The sequence below is a fragment of the Euphorbia lathyris genome, chromosome 5 (genome assembly GCF_963576675.1).
Source record: "Euphorbia lathyris chromosome 5, ddEupLath1.1, whole genome shotgun sequence".
NCBI lineage: Eukaryota > Viridiplantae > Streptophyta > Magnoliopsida > Malpighiales > Euphorbiaceae > Euphorbia > Euphorbia lathyris.
In genome coordinates this window covers 60,310,655-60,325,811 of record NC_088914.1, presented here as the reverse complement: position 1 = coordinate 60,325,811, position 15,157 = coordinate 60,310,655, and the positions used below count along the sequence as shown (strand labels likewise).

The 15,157-nt window shown below is 37.0% G+C and overlaps 1 protein-coding gene across 1 annotated transcript; it reads left to right on the top strand.

Annotated features, from left to right (window-relative positions):
• Nucleotides 1-5,409: 5,409 nt before the first annotated feature.
• Nucleotides 5,410-9,446, top strand: LOC136229231 (multiple organellar RNA editing factor 2, chloroplastic-like). The gene is made up of 4 exons (XM_066017872.1): nucleotides 5,410-5,853; nucleotides 5,952-6,049; nucleotides 6,151-6,216; nucleotides 9,034-9,446. Exons 1-4 carry the CDS (start codon nucleotides 5,432-5,434, stop codon nucleotides 9,174-9,176), a joined length of 729 nt encoding a protein of 242 aa, XP_065873944.1. The 5' UTR covers nucleotides 5,410-5,431; the 3' UTR covers nucleotides 9,177-9,446.
• Nucleotides 9,447-15,157: the final 5,711 nt, after the last annotated feature.

Here is a 15,157-nt window from a genome sequence, read left to right as displayed (position 1 = left end):
TGCCTTTCTTCCTTTCCTTCCTCAAGGTAGGACAGCTTGATTTGATATGGCCAGTTTGATGACATTCAAAGCATGTAATGGGCTTTGAGTTGTCCTTCTTGTACTTGCTGTCGCTGGACTCAGCTTTGTACTTGTCAAACTTCTTGTAAGGCTTCTTGGAATATTTATCATTCTTTCTGAACAGCCTTTTCATCTTTCTAGTGAACATTGCCATTTCTTCATTGTCTGTTGAGCTCCCATCAGTGGAGTCAGCTTTCATGACAAGAGACTTTTGCTTCTTATCTTCAGACTTCTCCTTCACCTCAAAGTTCTTCATTGAGATCTCATGGGTCAGCAGCGAGCCAATGAGTTCATCATACTTGTAGGTGGTTAAGTCTTGAGCTTCCTCAATAACAGTTTTCTTGGCTTGCCAGCTTTTAGGAAGACTCCTCAGTATCTTCTTGACTTGCTCTTCCTCAGTAAAGATCTTGCCAAGTCTCTTGAGCTCGTTGATTATGTTTGTGAATCTTGAGTTCATGTCAGAGATTCCTTCATCATCATTCATTTCAAATAGCTCGTACAACCTCATGTGCTGGTTCACCTTGGACTCCTTAACTTTGTTGGTTCCTTCGTAGGTGACCTCCAGTTTCTTCCAGATCTCCTGCGCTGACTCACAACCTGAAATCTTGTTGTACTCTGCGCATCTAACGCACAGTGAAGCATGTTTATAGCCGAAGCATGATTTTGTAGCTTCTTGAGATCATCTTCTGTCCACTTAGTCTCAGCTTTAACAACCGTTTGGCCGTCAATAGTTTCAACAGGAACAAATGGGCCTTGGACTATAGAAAGCCATGCACTCATATTTGTTGCCTGAATGAAATTTTTCATTCTGTTCTTCCAAAAGGTATAGTTAGACCCGAAGAACAGAGGAGACCGAGTAATGGACAGTCCCTCAGGTAAAATCTGAGTTGTCTGATTTCCTGGGAGGAAACGAGTGCTGTTCTCAGCCATTATGGGGATCAGCTCAAGATAGTTATATCTTGCTTAGTGAGCTTTTTAGCTCTGATACCACTTGTTGGTCCCTTATAACGTGACAAGGTTAGTTCCAAGGGGGGGATAGGAACTATTTAAAATTTTGTCCGTTAAGGCTGACTTCTTTTCTTAAGAAAAGGTTTACACAGCGGCGCTAAGTAGTGTTTAAGACACAAGCTTAGTCAACTTGTGACTAAGTCTGTTTCTTTCCTTGAGTCAAGAGATAACACTTAGAGTCTATTCCTGAACTCAGCTTCTTAGTGCACTCAACTCAGCGTGAGTTCGTTACTTAGTCAGTTTTATAGCAAGCAATATATAAAGGAGTTTAAGGGTTAGAAATATGTTACTCAGCAGACATATCCTGGTTCGGCCTCTCCGCCTACGTCCAGTCCCCGGAACGCGTTCCGAGCTTTTTGAATTCTCTACTGAGCTCTTTAAAGGTAGAGCACGAAACCTTTTACAATAGAAGCTGAGTATACAAGAGTACCTTCCTCTATACCTCTACTCACTCCTATAACTACCGCTAAGTACTATAACCGAGTACTCAGCCTCTCCTTTCTATTCTTCTAGAAATGATAAAGTGTTTGTCCTAAACAACAATTGCTAAGACACTTTAGATGATTGAAATCACTCTAGACTTTTACACAATGATTGGAAATTGGTGTAAGATTTTGCTTTGCTTTTCTCACAGAACTTCAAGTATGAATTTGGTCAGCGTTTCGACTAATTGAAGATCTGCTTGGAATGAAGCAATTGAGAGGCATTTATATAGTGACACTTCAAGCACCGGTAATTTCGAATTTCGAAATAACCGTTGGAGGCAAACGACTTCTTGTCATTGTCACTCTGGGCGTGCTCAGTGTCGTTGGCCAATGAGATTCTTGCATCTTCTGTCTACGGCAGTGCTCAGCAGCTTTTCGTCAGATAAACAGAATGTTTCGACATTTACAGCAAAGTCTTCCAGACAGCTTCCTGCGCCTTCTAAACTTTACCCAAAGTAGAAATACTTTGTCTAGAAGTTGGTTCTGTTCTGCCACTGACCTGACTGCATTGTCGCTCAACTCAGCAGCTTCCTCTTGAAGCTTTTGTTAGAAGGCTTCTCGATCCTTCTTCATGCTGAGTCGTCGTTTCACTTGATACGACTGCGTTTTATCTTCTTGGGCCGTGAGGTCTTGATCTGTTGACTTGGGTTTGACTTCCACTTATGGGCCTTTAGACTTTTTATCTTAATGTCTTATAAATCAATAAACTCAACATTGAACAAACACATTAATTGTGAATAAATCAAATCATTTAAATTTAATGTGTTAGAATATTTTTTATCAATTACTTAAATAATTTTATCAAATCAAATCATGTGGAAAGGTGTTTCAACATTAATGACTTCCCACTGAAGTGTACAGCCGGTAATTGTGACCTGTCAACCCAAAGTCAACCTGCCACATTATCATTTTTTATTCTACCAATTTATAAAAGTGGAACACACTCCTTATAATACCATTATCTTTTTATAAATTACTAAATTGCCATTGTCTCTTTCATTGCTTCATTTTTTTTGTGGAATTTCTTTCTCTCTTTATCTTTTCTTTATCTCTCTAATATGAACTCTATAATAACCCAATATGAACTCGTTATCTTTCATGTAATCTGGAAGCTCCCAAAACGACGATAATCCGTACCGTTTCCTCTTGTAATTAGCTGTTCGACAGAGGTGAAGCAGATGATCATCTTCTCCGCCGGATGATCCTAATTTGTTGGTGTTGGAAGAATCCATTGATTTTATGAGAAGTAAATAAGAATTTGCAGAATTCATAAAAGAATCATATAATTTGAAATTTGAATTTTGTTAGAAGAGAAAGAAGAGAGAAATTGAATGAAGTGAACAAGTAGTGGAAATGGGGGAATTGGAAAGATGCTTAACTACACCAACTAACTGCACCCATTTAAAAACGGGTGTCTCTCTCTTTCTCTCTCTCTATCTTACAACCAACCAATCGTAATCGTCAACCTAACATTAATTTGTCCTCCTATTTCAACATTTTTTTTTATAATTTCAACCTCAACATTTAAGCCTTCAAACACTAGCTACTAGTATTTCACTCTTCATGTTTGCCCTCCGATCTGTGATCTGTAACATTTATACACGTTTTATCAAAATCGGAAGCTACAGAAGCTTAATGTCCTCTTTACGAAAAGAGTTAGACAGTAACTCGGAAAGCCATGAAATTCCAATACTGCGAAAGCCATCAGAAATAGTGAGAAACCCAAATTTTAGATTTAAGAGAGAGTTGAAGAAACCCAAATTTTAGAGAGAGAAAGGGGAGAAAAGTTGCAGAAAAATGAAAAAAAATAGTGAAGAGAGAGAGGACAGAGGTTTTTAGAGCGATAACTTTGGATAAAATAAATTTTGGGAGAGAGAATTGAACATTTTTTTTTATTAAAGATATAAAAGTAATTTAATAATATATTGGGACCATTTTTAATTTTTAAGGAGTGAAATTTGATGAGGTGTCACGTTGACCAAGTGGTTAACAGGGTTGACCGGTCATTTTTACCGGCTGTACACTTTAGTGGGAGGTCACCTGAAGGTTGTACACTTTAGTGTGCAAAATTAATGGTTGTACACCAAAGTGTGAAAAAGGATAAAGGTTGTACACCACGTATGTAATTTACCCGATGACTATGAGGAAATATGTAACACCCTGGTCCAATACCATGTAGATATTGTCCACCTCACGAACCGGTCTCATCAGTCCTAACTCCCGGTCCGTAGCAATGGCTGTCGGATGCACATCAGCTCCAAGCAAAAGCCTCAATTTTTCTAAAACCCACATATAACTACCCTCAGTCTCATCCTTCATAATTGCATAGGCAATCAAGAAGTTCTTGTTTGAAGGCGTCATTCCAATGATCTCAAAGAATGGCATCTTATACTTGTTTGTTTTATATATTGAATCCATACCAACAAACAAGTAATAAGATCGGAACAGTGTGATCAATGTAGGATGTGCCATAAATAAGTGAGTCACAACATTGCTGCCCGGCACCGCTTGCGTCCAATGTACGTATTCCTTATCTATAGCAAGCCAATAAAACTGACCGATTACATCCCGACCCTCAAAGCTCTCAGTCCTGATTTTCTCCCTGTAGTTATAGACATGTCTTTGTGTCGGGCAATCCTCCGGATGTTTTTCTTTGATTGCAGCAAAAATAACACAAGGCTTAGCTTGAGCTGCACTCATTTCAGGAACAAGTTTTTTGGAACCCGGACTTAGTCCGCTCATCTGTTTGTAGCCCTGACGATATACAGAAAACTGATGACAGTGCTGTCCTCTATCTCCAGCAATCCCATTCACCACCCAACCGCCTAATTCAGCGATTTCCAGAACCTTTATCTGGAATTTGCAACCACAGTACTTTGTTTTTGCATCCCTCCGTACTACTTCCTCCATATCCATATCCCTTTTCCTTCTATAATTCTTAATACCATGAGCACATTTAACCAATATCCATTTTGACTTGCCCCCTGTCTTGTGCGACGTTGTGGTTAACTCGAAGCCGATCCCAATTGCCATCTGTTTTGCCCAGTTAACAGTTCATGATATGTTTGAAACATTTGTTTGGGAAAAAATTGCGAACTGTAATCAATGCCATTTCCGCCAAAATCTTCTAACGAAACCTCCTGCAAATGATAAATAACGAACATTACATTTCAACACGCGACATTTCTATAGCGTTTCGGTGTCTAAACCCGAAAATTCGTCCGAAATAAGCTCGAGCGTGTGAGCAACACGCCCCACCACATGGTGGGGCGTATGAGCATCACGCCTCACCATGTGGTGGGGCGTATGCACATCACGTCCCACACTCATGGTGGGGCGTAATATTCAAACGCCCCACCACATGGTGAGGCGTGATGCTCACACGCCCGAGGGCCGAACCAACGATTTTTTATTTAAAAAATTTACAGAAATCAATGGAAGTTTAATCGGAAAAATACCTCGACTTCAGGGACAACGTCACTCTCGTCTCTTCCCGGTGATAACGGATTGCTCTCCATCAAACGTGTTGTCTTTGATTTCGGATCAAAATGTATTTGGGAGAGTTTGAGAGAGTTCAGGAGGGTTTGAAATTTTCAATTTTTGGTTAAAGGGCAGTTACGTCTTTTTTCGGGGCTGGAAGTGTGAAATTGGAGCTAATCCACATTTATTAAGACATAAAGTTGAGATCCAACTTCGAAACCTAAGAAGTCAAGTAACGAAAGGCCCAGCCCATTTTGAAGTCCAAAGAACCGTTTAGGAGGGAGAGAATCGAAATGTAATAGGAAACCCATAATATCCTGTCGTTATCTACAACCCATCCAAAAACACTTATTTTTCTATATAAACCCTGATTTCCTCTCATTTTCCCCCAAAATACAATGGCTCAAACCCTAGTTCGTTCTACCATCAATCGCCACCTCACTTTCTCCTTTCTCCTCCCTAAACGCTTCCTCTCCTCCACAACCATGCCTGCATTGACTCACCTTCCTTCTCCACCTTCTTTGCTTCTCGGCCGCCGATCATTACTTCCACTCTCTCATGCTGTTCACTCTGTCAAATCTCGCAATCCCACCCTTTTTACTTCGATTCGGTGCCGGGTTAACCGCGCTGGAGAGGCTTACTCTCCCTTGAATTCTGGGTCAAGCTTCAGTGACCGCCCGCCCAATGAGATGGCTCCACTATTTCCTGGATGTGATTACGAGCACTGGCTTATTGTTATGGATAAGCCTGGTGGAGAAGGGGCCACTAAGCAGCAAATGCTTGATTGTTATGTTCAAACCCTAGCTAAAATTGTTGGAAGGTAAATCATTTCATAATTTTTTTCCATCTTTGTTTGGGTTTTAGTAAACGGGGCTGATCTGAAATGTGGTCTTTACATTGTTTGTTGTGTTATGTCAGTGAGGAGGAAGCTAAAAGGAAGATATACAATGTTTCATGTGAAAGGTATTTTGGATTCGGCTGTGAGCTTGACGAGGAGACCGCAAACAAGCTCGAAGGTCTTTTTTATTCTTTTCCTAGCTTTATTTAATGAATTTGTTCTCTAAATAGCTGTTACATTTGATTTTGTTGAATTGGATGTTCTTTCGTTGGTGAACAGGCGTACCTGGTGTGTTGTTTGTCCTACCTGATTCTTATGTTGATCCTGAGTACAAGGACTATGGTGGTAAGTAAGCTTCAGCACTTCTAGAGTGACAGTGCAAAACGAATAATTCTTTTCTTTTGTTCTTCTTTGGTTTTTGTTAGATGTGCTGATATATTTAATATACTCCTCTTTAAAGTCTGTGTGATGGCTAGTCTAATTGAAGTTAATTGTTTGTGTGTCACATTTTAGAAATTGTTATGTACTCATATGTTCCACTCAAGTTTTTAAATCAGCATTTCTGTTAATTCTCTTTATTGCTTTCAATATTTATGCTTTCAGAGTTCATTTTACCTTGCATTGTCTTGTATATCATGTAAACTACATGATTTCATTCTTCAGGGATGGTATCTTCTTCTGGCTGTAAATAATGATTTTGAACTAGTAACTTTTGGAAACAACGTGATTACATTGTTCAGTCTTCCTTTAATATATAGTCCATCTTGGCAAAGCCAAATGATGCAATATTTGGCTTTGAATGCTAATGGACTTACATCAAAAGTTCATTCTAAACTGTTCTGTCTTTCTATATTCAGTGAACTGCAGATCAGTAGGGATGAAATACTTTTATTGTGGCATTTTTGTGTCCTTTCCTTCTAAGCACAACTAGCTTTTAAATATGCTACATTCTGTTCTAGTTACAGCAGGTTTAATGGAGGATATTTCCTTGTTACTTTGATCCAAAAAGTAACAACCAACCATTTGAATGGTTGTTACCTAATTAAGTTTGTTACTAAAATCAGTAACAACCAATTCTCCCCCCTTTACTTCAATTACTCTTTTGCACACTGGAATCATACATGGAGGTGCCTGATATCTGACCTGTGTAATACATGTGCCAGTTGCGTCAGGTGCCTCTGGTTGTGTGATTCCAGCAATGTTTTGGGTAGACAAACTTTAGATTGTCTTGAATGCCACCCTTTATAGCCGGTTTTATAACACTGACTTTATGTGGACAATTTCATTTTCATTCTAGTTTTATTAATTAACATTTTTTTTACCCTACAAAATATTAAAATACCAAAGGCTCTAGTGTGGTGTAATTTGTGCCTAGGTGGCACCAAAATTTTGTAAACACCACTAGACATGCTCTTAGTACTTGTGTGTATTAATCATTATGAATAAAGAGATTTAGCTTCTGCAATAAGATATGCAAACTCTGGTATCATCATAATATTCAACATTTAATAGTAATTGGTTCTTGAAATTCAAAAAGCAAAACTGTCTTTTTAATCTTTTTTTTTTGTCTTTTCTTTTGCTCCTTGTTACAAGGATTCTTTCTCCTACAAAGTCTTGTATTATGCGCAATTCACTTCTTCAATCTCTAATTTCCATGGAAATTAATTTTTGACTCTTCTATTTGATGTTGCATTTCTTGGGAAAGTCCATGTCTTCTCAAATGTTACTCCTGATTGTCCTAATTTATGAGTAACTATAATGCATCCTTGTATGATGTTTTACATTAGAATCAGCATTAAGTTTAACCCTCCACGTCCAGAACACATTGTATTTTGGTTACTGAGGGCCTTTTCTTTGTTTTACTGCAATGGTGCTTGTTCCAATTTTTTTCTCATTACCTCTTCTATCTTTATGAGCTGGATTTGCATTTATTACAAGGTTTAGTAATCATTGTTTCCATGCAGATACTTGGTTTGATAGTAATAAAACAATGGTGCATGCCCTTTTTTCTATTTGTTTTTTAATCAATTTTGCGTTCTACATCAGTCCATCTTGGCAAAGCTAAGAAAACCCAAGTGGTTAATGTCTAGCTTTGATTGCTAATGGACTCACATCAAATAAACCTCAGTATCTCTTAAATTCTCCTTATGCTTGATAGAGTTGTTGAATCATTTGAGGTTTTACATCAGTTTTAAAATCAATGGTGGATGCCCTTTTTTCTATTTGTGTTTTAATCAATTGATGCGTTCTACATCAGTCCATCTTGGCAAAGCTAAAAAACCTAAGTGGTTAATGTCTAGCTTTGAATGCTAATGGACTCATATCAAATAAACCTCAGTATCTCTTAAATTCTCCTTATGCTTGATGTAGTTGTTGAATCATTTGAGGTTTTACATAAGTTTTAAAAACATATAGTGTGTTTGAGGTATATACTTTCTATCCTCAAGCCTATTCCTTCCTTCCCCCATCTGTACAAATCAAGTGGTCTTGAAGGGTGGTATTTATATGTCAGTACAGAACAGCGAATAAAAGTACTGACATACAAATGTTACCCTTAAAGACCACCTGCTTTGTGCACTTACTATGACACGTAAGATCCATTTTTGTTTACAATTTTTCATAAGTCTGCTATTCTATGTTAGTCCATCTTGGCAAAGCTAGTAACCTCAAGTGGGTGATGTCTAGTTTTGAATGCTAATGGACTCACACTAATGTTCTCTCTTTATCTGTTCTCTTCTTATTTTCAATGAGGTTGCAGAATGATAGGAGAGCATATATTGATGTTACTCATTGTAACGTGCGATTCTAGTGTTGGAATGTCACATTTATACAGTACTAGAATCAATGTAGATCCCACTCCACCTTTTCTTTTTTCCTCATATTGTAATTTACTGATATGTAAAATGGGTGCCTTCATTCCAATTATATGAGTTGAAGTAATAAATATTTTTTGAACCGCACAATTGGCTGTGTGTTGAGGGTTTGAACACCATGCAGATGTCCTTGAATTTGCAAAGCTACTTGTTATAGGGATGAGTTGTGTTCATGAGATCTCAACCATGGGGATAAATCAACTTTCTACCTTATTGAAGCAGTGTTTTGTGTGTGTTTAAATTAAACTTTCTAGTTGTACGCATCCTTTAATCTTTATACTTGTTGCAGCTGAGTTGTTTGTAAATGGGGAGATAGTTCAAAGATCTCCAGAAAGGCAGAGAAGGGTGGAGCCACAGCCACAAAGAGCAAATGACAGACCCAGATACAATGACAGAACCCGATATGTTCGCCGCAAAGAAAATACAAGGTGAAAGAGCGACAGGGAGGATGAGCGAGCTGTATAGTGTACGGCATAGGGAGCCATTTTCATCATTGTTTTAGGATGGTATTTGCACGAATGCTGAACTGTTGTAGTTGAATTTGATGATGATGATGTCTAGAGGCATGAGGAAAAAGAGCTAATGAATGTATAACTTTATTATCTGCGCTCATGGTTTCAACAATGATGGGATGGTGTTGATGCTGTTAATAAATTGTGGTTACTGCATAAAATAAAGGATTTTATATGTACAAGGTTATCATATTGCACTGCTAAATGGGGAGTGCCAGGGCATAGTCTTCTACTTTCACTTGGAATGGAGAAACTGTAGGGAGGAATAATTAAAAAGTTGATTTGTAACTTTTTGTAATCTTGTGAACTAGTTTTTTTAATAACATACTACTTCACCCGTTTCTATGTATATAACAATAACAATTTTTGGAAAAAATATTTGGAGGCCAGTTGCATGAATATTAAATTCGATTAAAAAAATGCATAGACCGTTTTTGAGGTGTGTACATGACGTTTTTATTAACAATCCATTTCTTTTTCTATTGCGAGTAGAAGGATAACGAAACTGTCAAATTAAATACAAATGAAATAATCTTCTTAAACAGATGGCCGTATCCTATAAATAAATTAAAGAACAATTTCCCACTCCGCCACAAGATTTGCTGTTTGATGCCGTCATGCCTTCAGGGAGGTCAAAGAAGAGATTAAAAAGCAATTTTCGAAATGGGATCGTCAAAAGCGCCTGGAGATGGTCTGACTGCCGGTTTTTACAAAAATAAAATAAAATTGGAATACTGTAAACCAAAGTAACTACAAATTTGTATTGGGAGTTTTCAGTCGTGGAGTTAAGATTGCACATGTAGGGTTTTAATCGAACTGAGCCGAGCTTTGGCAGCTCGGTTTATTAACAAAATTAACGAGCCCGAGCCCGAACCGAGCTTTGGCTTGCTCAACCTCGGCTCAGCTTATTAGAAAATACACGAGTTCGAGCTTGTTTCGATCCCAAAATCCTCTTTGAACTTTGTTCATTAAGAAAATTATCTAATATCGTTAATTATATTTATGAATTTTGCTCGCAAATAGCTCTTTAATGGTGTACACAAACAAACTTACAAGCAAAGTTCGTGAATAAATAAACAAGATACTTATAAATAGTTAGTCTATTTCTCATTTATTATGTTTGTGAACGAACTCAAAACTATATAGTTTTCTACAAAACTAAAATTTATTCATAAATATTCTAATAGAGTCAGTTCGTGACCTTTCGAGCCAAGCTTTGACCTGCTCAAGCTTGGCTCATTTACGAATCGAGCCAGTAAATCGTTTTCCTAAGCGGCTCATTTACAAATCGAGCCGAGTCGAGTCGAGTCGAGCCGACCAGCGAACCGCTCATGAGTGGCTCGGCTCATTTACAACCCTGTGCACATGTAAATGAAATTATAATTGTCCTGATTCCGAAAATTCTAGTTCTGTAAGAACTTCAGCAATTTTAGACCAATTAGCCTTTTCTCGGTGATGTACAAAATGGTAATTAAACTTATAGCCAATAGGTTGAAATCCCTTTTACTATTCCAAATCCACCAAAGTCAAACAAAGTCAAAGTAGCTTCATCAAAGGAACACAACTACATGATAAAATCATTTTGGAGCAGGAAGCAATTCGGTCTATGAGAATAAAAAAAGGAAAGAAGGGCTTCATGACAATCAAACTCTATCTCGAAAAAGCTTATGATCGGGTGAAATGAGATTTTGTTATTGATACGCTTTATCAAATAGGTATGTCGGAGAGATGGGTAGAAATTGTTGAGCAATGCCTAAAGACATCATCGTTCCGAATATCCCTCAACATAGACCTGACAGATAGCTTCACGCTGATCCTGGGGATAAGACAAGGAGATCCCCTCTCCTCTTTATGGATAGATTTAGTCGTGGATAAGAGAGAAAGTAAAGGAAGGTAGTTGGAAGGGCATCCAAGTTACAAGAAATAGTCCCAAACTCTCCCACTTATTTTTTGTCGATGACCTTAGGCCCTGTTCTTTATTACTTAATTTCAGTAACAATCAGTTCAGTTCAGTTCAGTTCAGTAGTAATCAGTTCAGTTCAGTTCAGTATTCAGTTTCAATATTTAATAATTTATCATTATTTATTATAATTATTATATATTATTATTATTTATATATAATTTATTATTATTATCATTATTTATTTATAATTTCAGCAATTTATTATAATTATTATAATTTATTATATATTAATTTATCTATTTTCATTATAATTATATTTATATATAATTTATGCTTTGTCATTATATATATTATCATTATTTATTATAATTATAATTATTTGGTGCAACTTATTTGCAAATTTTGCGAAAAGTAAATAAATATTATATTAATACGTTTACATTACAATGCTCTAAAAAATTAACTGGCTCAACTACTTTAATATCTCAAATAGTGCAATTTTATCCCTAATATTAGAAGCCAATAGCAATTTTACCCTTAACATTGATAAATTGAGTCAAGATTTTGTATTCATATGAAAATTCATATTTAGACGTTAGGAGTAAAATAACCCCGGACCCAAAACGTTAAAGGTATTTTTGTACCTTAATACTTAATTGTAATAAAAAGTTAAGAGTGTGTATTCATATAAAAATTTGTATTTAATTTCATAGGCTTTAAGTTATATATAAATTTGTGTTTGTATGTAATTTATATTTTTAATTTAAATTAGACTCATTTTTATTTAATGTCATAGGATTTTATCGAGCCTAGATTTTATTTGATATTTAATTTAGTTTAATCTTTAATAATATGTTTATTTATTATTGATATTATTTTTTTTGGTAGAAATATTATTATTATTATTATTATTATTATTATAAGCTTATTAATGTCCAATATTATCATTAAATTATTTTAAAGTCTAATATCATCATTATTGTTACGTTCGATTAAATTCGGTTAAGTTCGGTATCATTCAGTTAAGTTCAGTAGCATTCAGTTAAATTCAGTTCAGTTCAGTATTGAGTATCATTCAGTTCAGTTCAGTAACATTCAGTTCAGTTCAGTTCAGTTCAGTTCTCAGTTCAGTTTTTTTCAGTAATAAAGAACAGAGCCTTCTATTTACGGAAACATGCCACGGACAAATTGCAGTACTGAAGGACTGTTTGGAATTTTTTTGCAGATTATCAGGTCAAAAAGTCATCCTAGAAAAGTAAAAAATGTGATTTTCTAAAAAGTACCAAATCTAGTTGCCTTGGAAAATAACTTGGAGTCAACACATTCAGCATAAAAGGGTCAATCAAACAGATTTTAAGGGAGCCATCGACTATATAAAGAACTGTTTAGAGGGGTGGGAGAGCACAACATTATCATTACCAGGGCGGGCTACTTTAGTTCAGCCAGTCACAATCCAACTGTATTGAGTTCAAAGGCTTTTGTGAAGGATTGGGCATCAAGAATATATTCACATCCGTCTACTACCCCTAAACTAATGGAATGGCAGAATTCACCAATTGAACCATTGTCAAAAGAATAAAAAAGAGGCTGGGAGATCAAAAGAAGAATTGGGTGAATGAATTAGTCAACATCCTATAGGGTTATCAGACCTCCCAAAGAAGTGCAACAGGAGAAACTCCATTCTCCCTCACATATGGAGTTGAAGCTGTCATCCCAGTGGAAATTGGATCCCCTAGTGATCGAATCATGTACTACTGTGAAGAACATAATGAAATGAACCTACGATAGGGACTGGACAAGTTAGAGGAAATGAGAGATAAAGCTTACATCTGCATGACAACTTACAAATAACGGATTCCCGCATACCATGACAAGCATGCCAAACAAGTTGATCTAGATGAAGGAGACCTAGCACTACGAAAAGCTGATAAAACATAATCAACGGAGAGAAAAGGCAAGTTATGGCAACATGGACATGTGCGTATCCTATTCTCTAGAAAATTGGACCCACAACTTTTAAACTAGCCAACTTGGAGGGTAACAAGGTACCTCGTACCTGGAACATTCGAAACCTCCGCAAGTATTACCAGAAGTAGAATGTAAAGCCTCGATCACTCTTTTTCCCTTTGGGGTTTTTCTAGTAAGGTTTTAATGAGGTTCTAAAAGCAAATCTCTAGATGTAGTTGGATAAACTAAACCAACAAAAATCTACTTATTATCCTTAATTTTTTGTATTAAAGGCATCATTTATAAGAAATAACCCTCGAAAGGGGGTGGGTGGGGTGGGGAAGAAGCGTACAAAAATACAAATCACAAATATGGATCCATAAGAAAGAAATGCTTCCAAGAAAGCATAGAATTCCGTTCTTAGAGATAGGAAGAAGCACAAAAAGCCATCGTTGGTGAACGAATTTCTTCCTCAAAGATAGGAAGAAAACATGCAAAACCATCATTAGTGAAAGAATATCTTCCGCAAAGATAGGAAGAAAAAACATAGCAAGCATAGTAGGCTGGCCACCTATACACATATCCACTATAAAGCTTTCCAAAAGCACAACACATTGAGCAAAATAAAAATCAAACTTCAAATTAAACAAAGTAAAATTGTTTACAAAAAATAATACAAGTAAATCTTCACAAAAACTCCTATTCAACAGGAGTCACATCCGCACCATCCGCAGGAGGAATGACCCGATCTGATGAAGCATCAGGGGTGGATATATCCCTGGAGGTAGCTGCATTCCGCATCTGAGATCCCTTCATCGTCCATCAAAGAATCCTTGACTAAAGCGTTTTCAGCTAAAGGCATGTCTGTATCAAAGATCTCTTTGTGAATGACCCCCCAAGGCATCCTCCAAAGAGGAATAATGGAGAGCCTTCTCCCTAGAAGAAATTTCAACTTCTAGCTCGGAAATATCTACCCCGGGATGCTCTCTTACACGCCGTATGAAGTCTCTCGCCAAACCTAAGAAGGCGGAGCCCACAGACATGCTCCATCTTATCATAATCTGCCTTCCGCCCTTGTTTCTCATGGTCATATTCCCAACTGCTGCCAACTTGGCTTTGAGGTCCTCAATCTCCTTTGAGGAAGCCTAGAGGAGAGCAATAGCTTCGTTATTACCCATCTTCTCCTTGGTAAGCTCCACTTCAAGTTCCTAATTACGCGCCTCCATAGTTATGCCTTTAGCCAACACGTTCTTCACTATCGAAATATGATCAAAGACCTAAGAAGAAACAAGGATGTCAAATGAAAATGGATATATATTAAGAGAACAATAAAAGAAAAGAAAATTATCGCCATGGTCTTTTTCAGGGCGTATTGAGCATGAGCCATAAGGGTATATTTGACCCTATTATCCGCCAACTTTGGAATCTGGTGGATGGCCTCATCAATGTCCTCAATAATCTTATTGTTGCCCAGTGCACAACTATTGGCATACACCGCATGCCAGTATTCGCCTAGCGATGGCTTCACCAGCTATAAAACAGAAAGTCTTCAGAAAAGAAAGAGAAAAAATAAAAATGAATAGACATATTACCGGTATAATAGAAATCAGCTTAAGAATGGAAGGACATTGAGAGTTTGGAGGTGTCCTAGATCCTCCCAATAGATCCTTGAATCTAGTAGAAGGAACAGATCCGTCAGATACCTGACTGCTAATATATAAAGAGCCAGATCTAGTTTTTTTTGGCGAATTGTTTCATCCGCCACATCCGCATTACACTTTCCATTTTGCTTATCTTGGGATTTCTTGGCCTTCAAGGCATTCTTTTGCTTTACATAGACAGAACCCGTGTTAATCATCTCCCTACTAAGGGATAGAAAAAGACTTCATTAGAAATTGAATGAAAAACAATTACCTTCCAGAAAAGAGTTATAGCTACGATAAAGTATGGTCCTATCATCCATCTCCCCTAAAGGCACACCCGCCTTAATAAACTCCAAAACCTCTCAAAACAACCAAAAACCTTTCTTAATAGATTTAAGCAATTTCACA

Excerpts from the sequence above, each read along its gene's own strand:
- LOC136229231 (XM_066017872.1), top strand. The coding sequence starts at position 5,432 with ATGGCTCAAACCCTAGTTCGTTCTACCATCAATCGCCACCTCACTTTC. Across the intron at positions 5,854-5,951 it reads CTAGCTAAAATTGTTGGAAG|TGAGGAGGAAGCTAAAAGGA; the intron begins GTAAATCATTTC and ends GTGTTATGTCAG. Across the intron at positions 6,050-6,150 it reads GACCGCAAACAAGCTCGAAG|GCGTACCTGGTGTGTTGTTT; the intron begins GTCTTTTTTATT and ends GTTGGTGAACAG.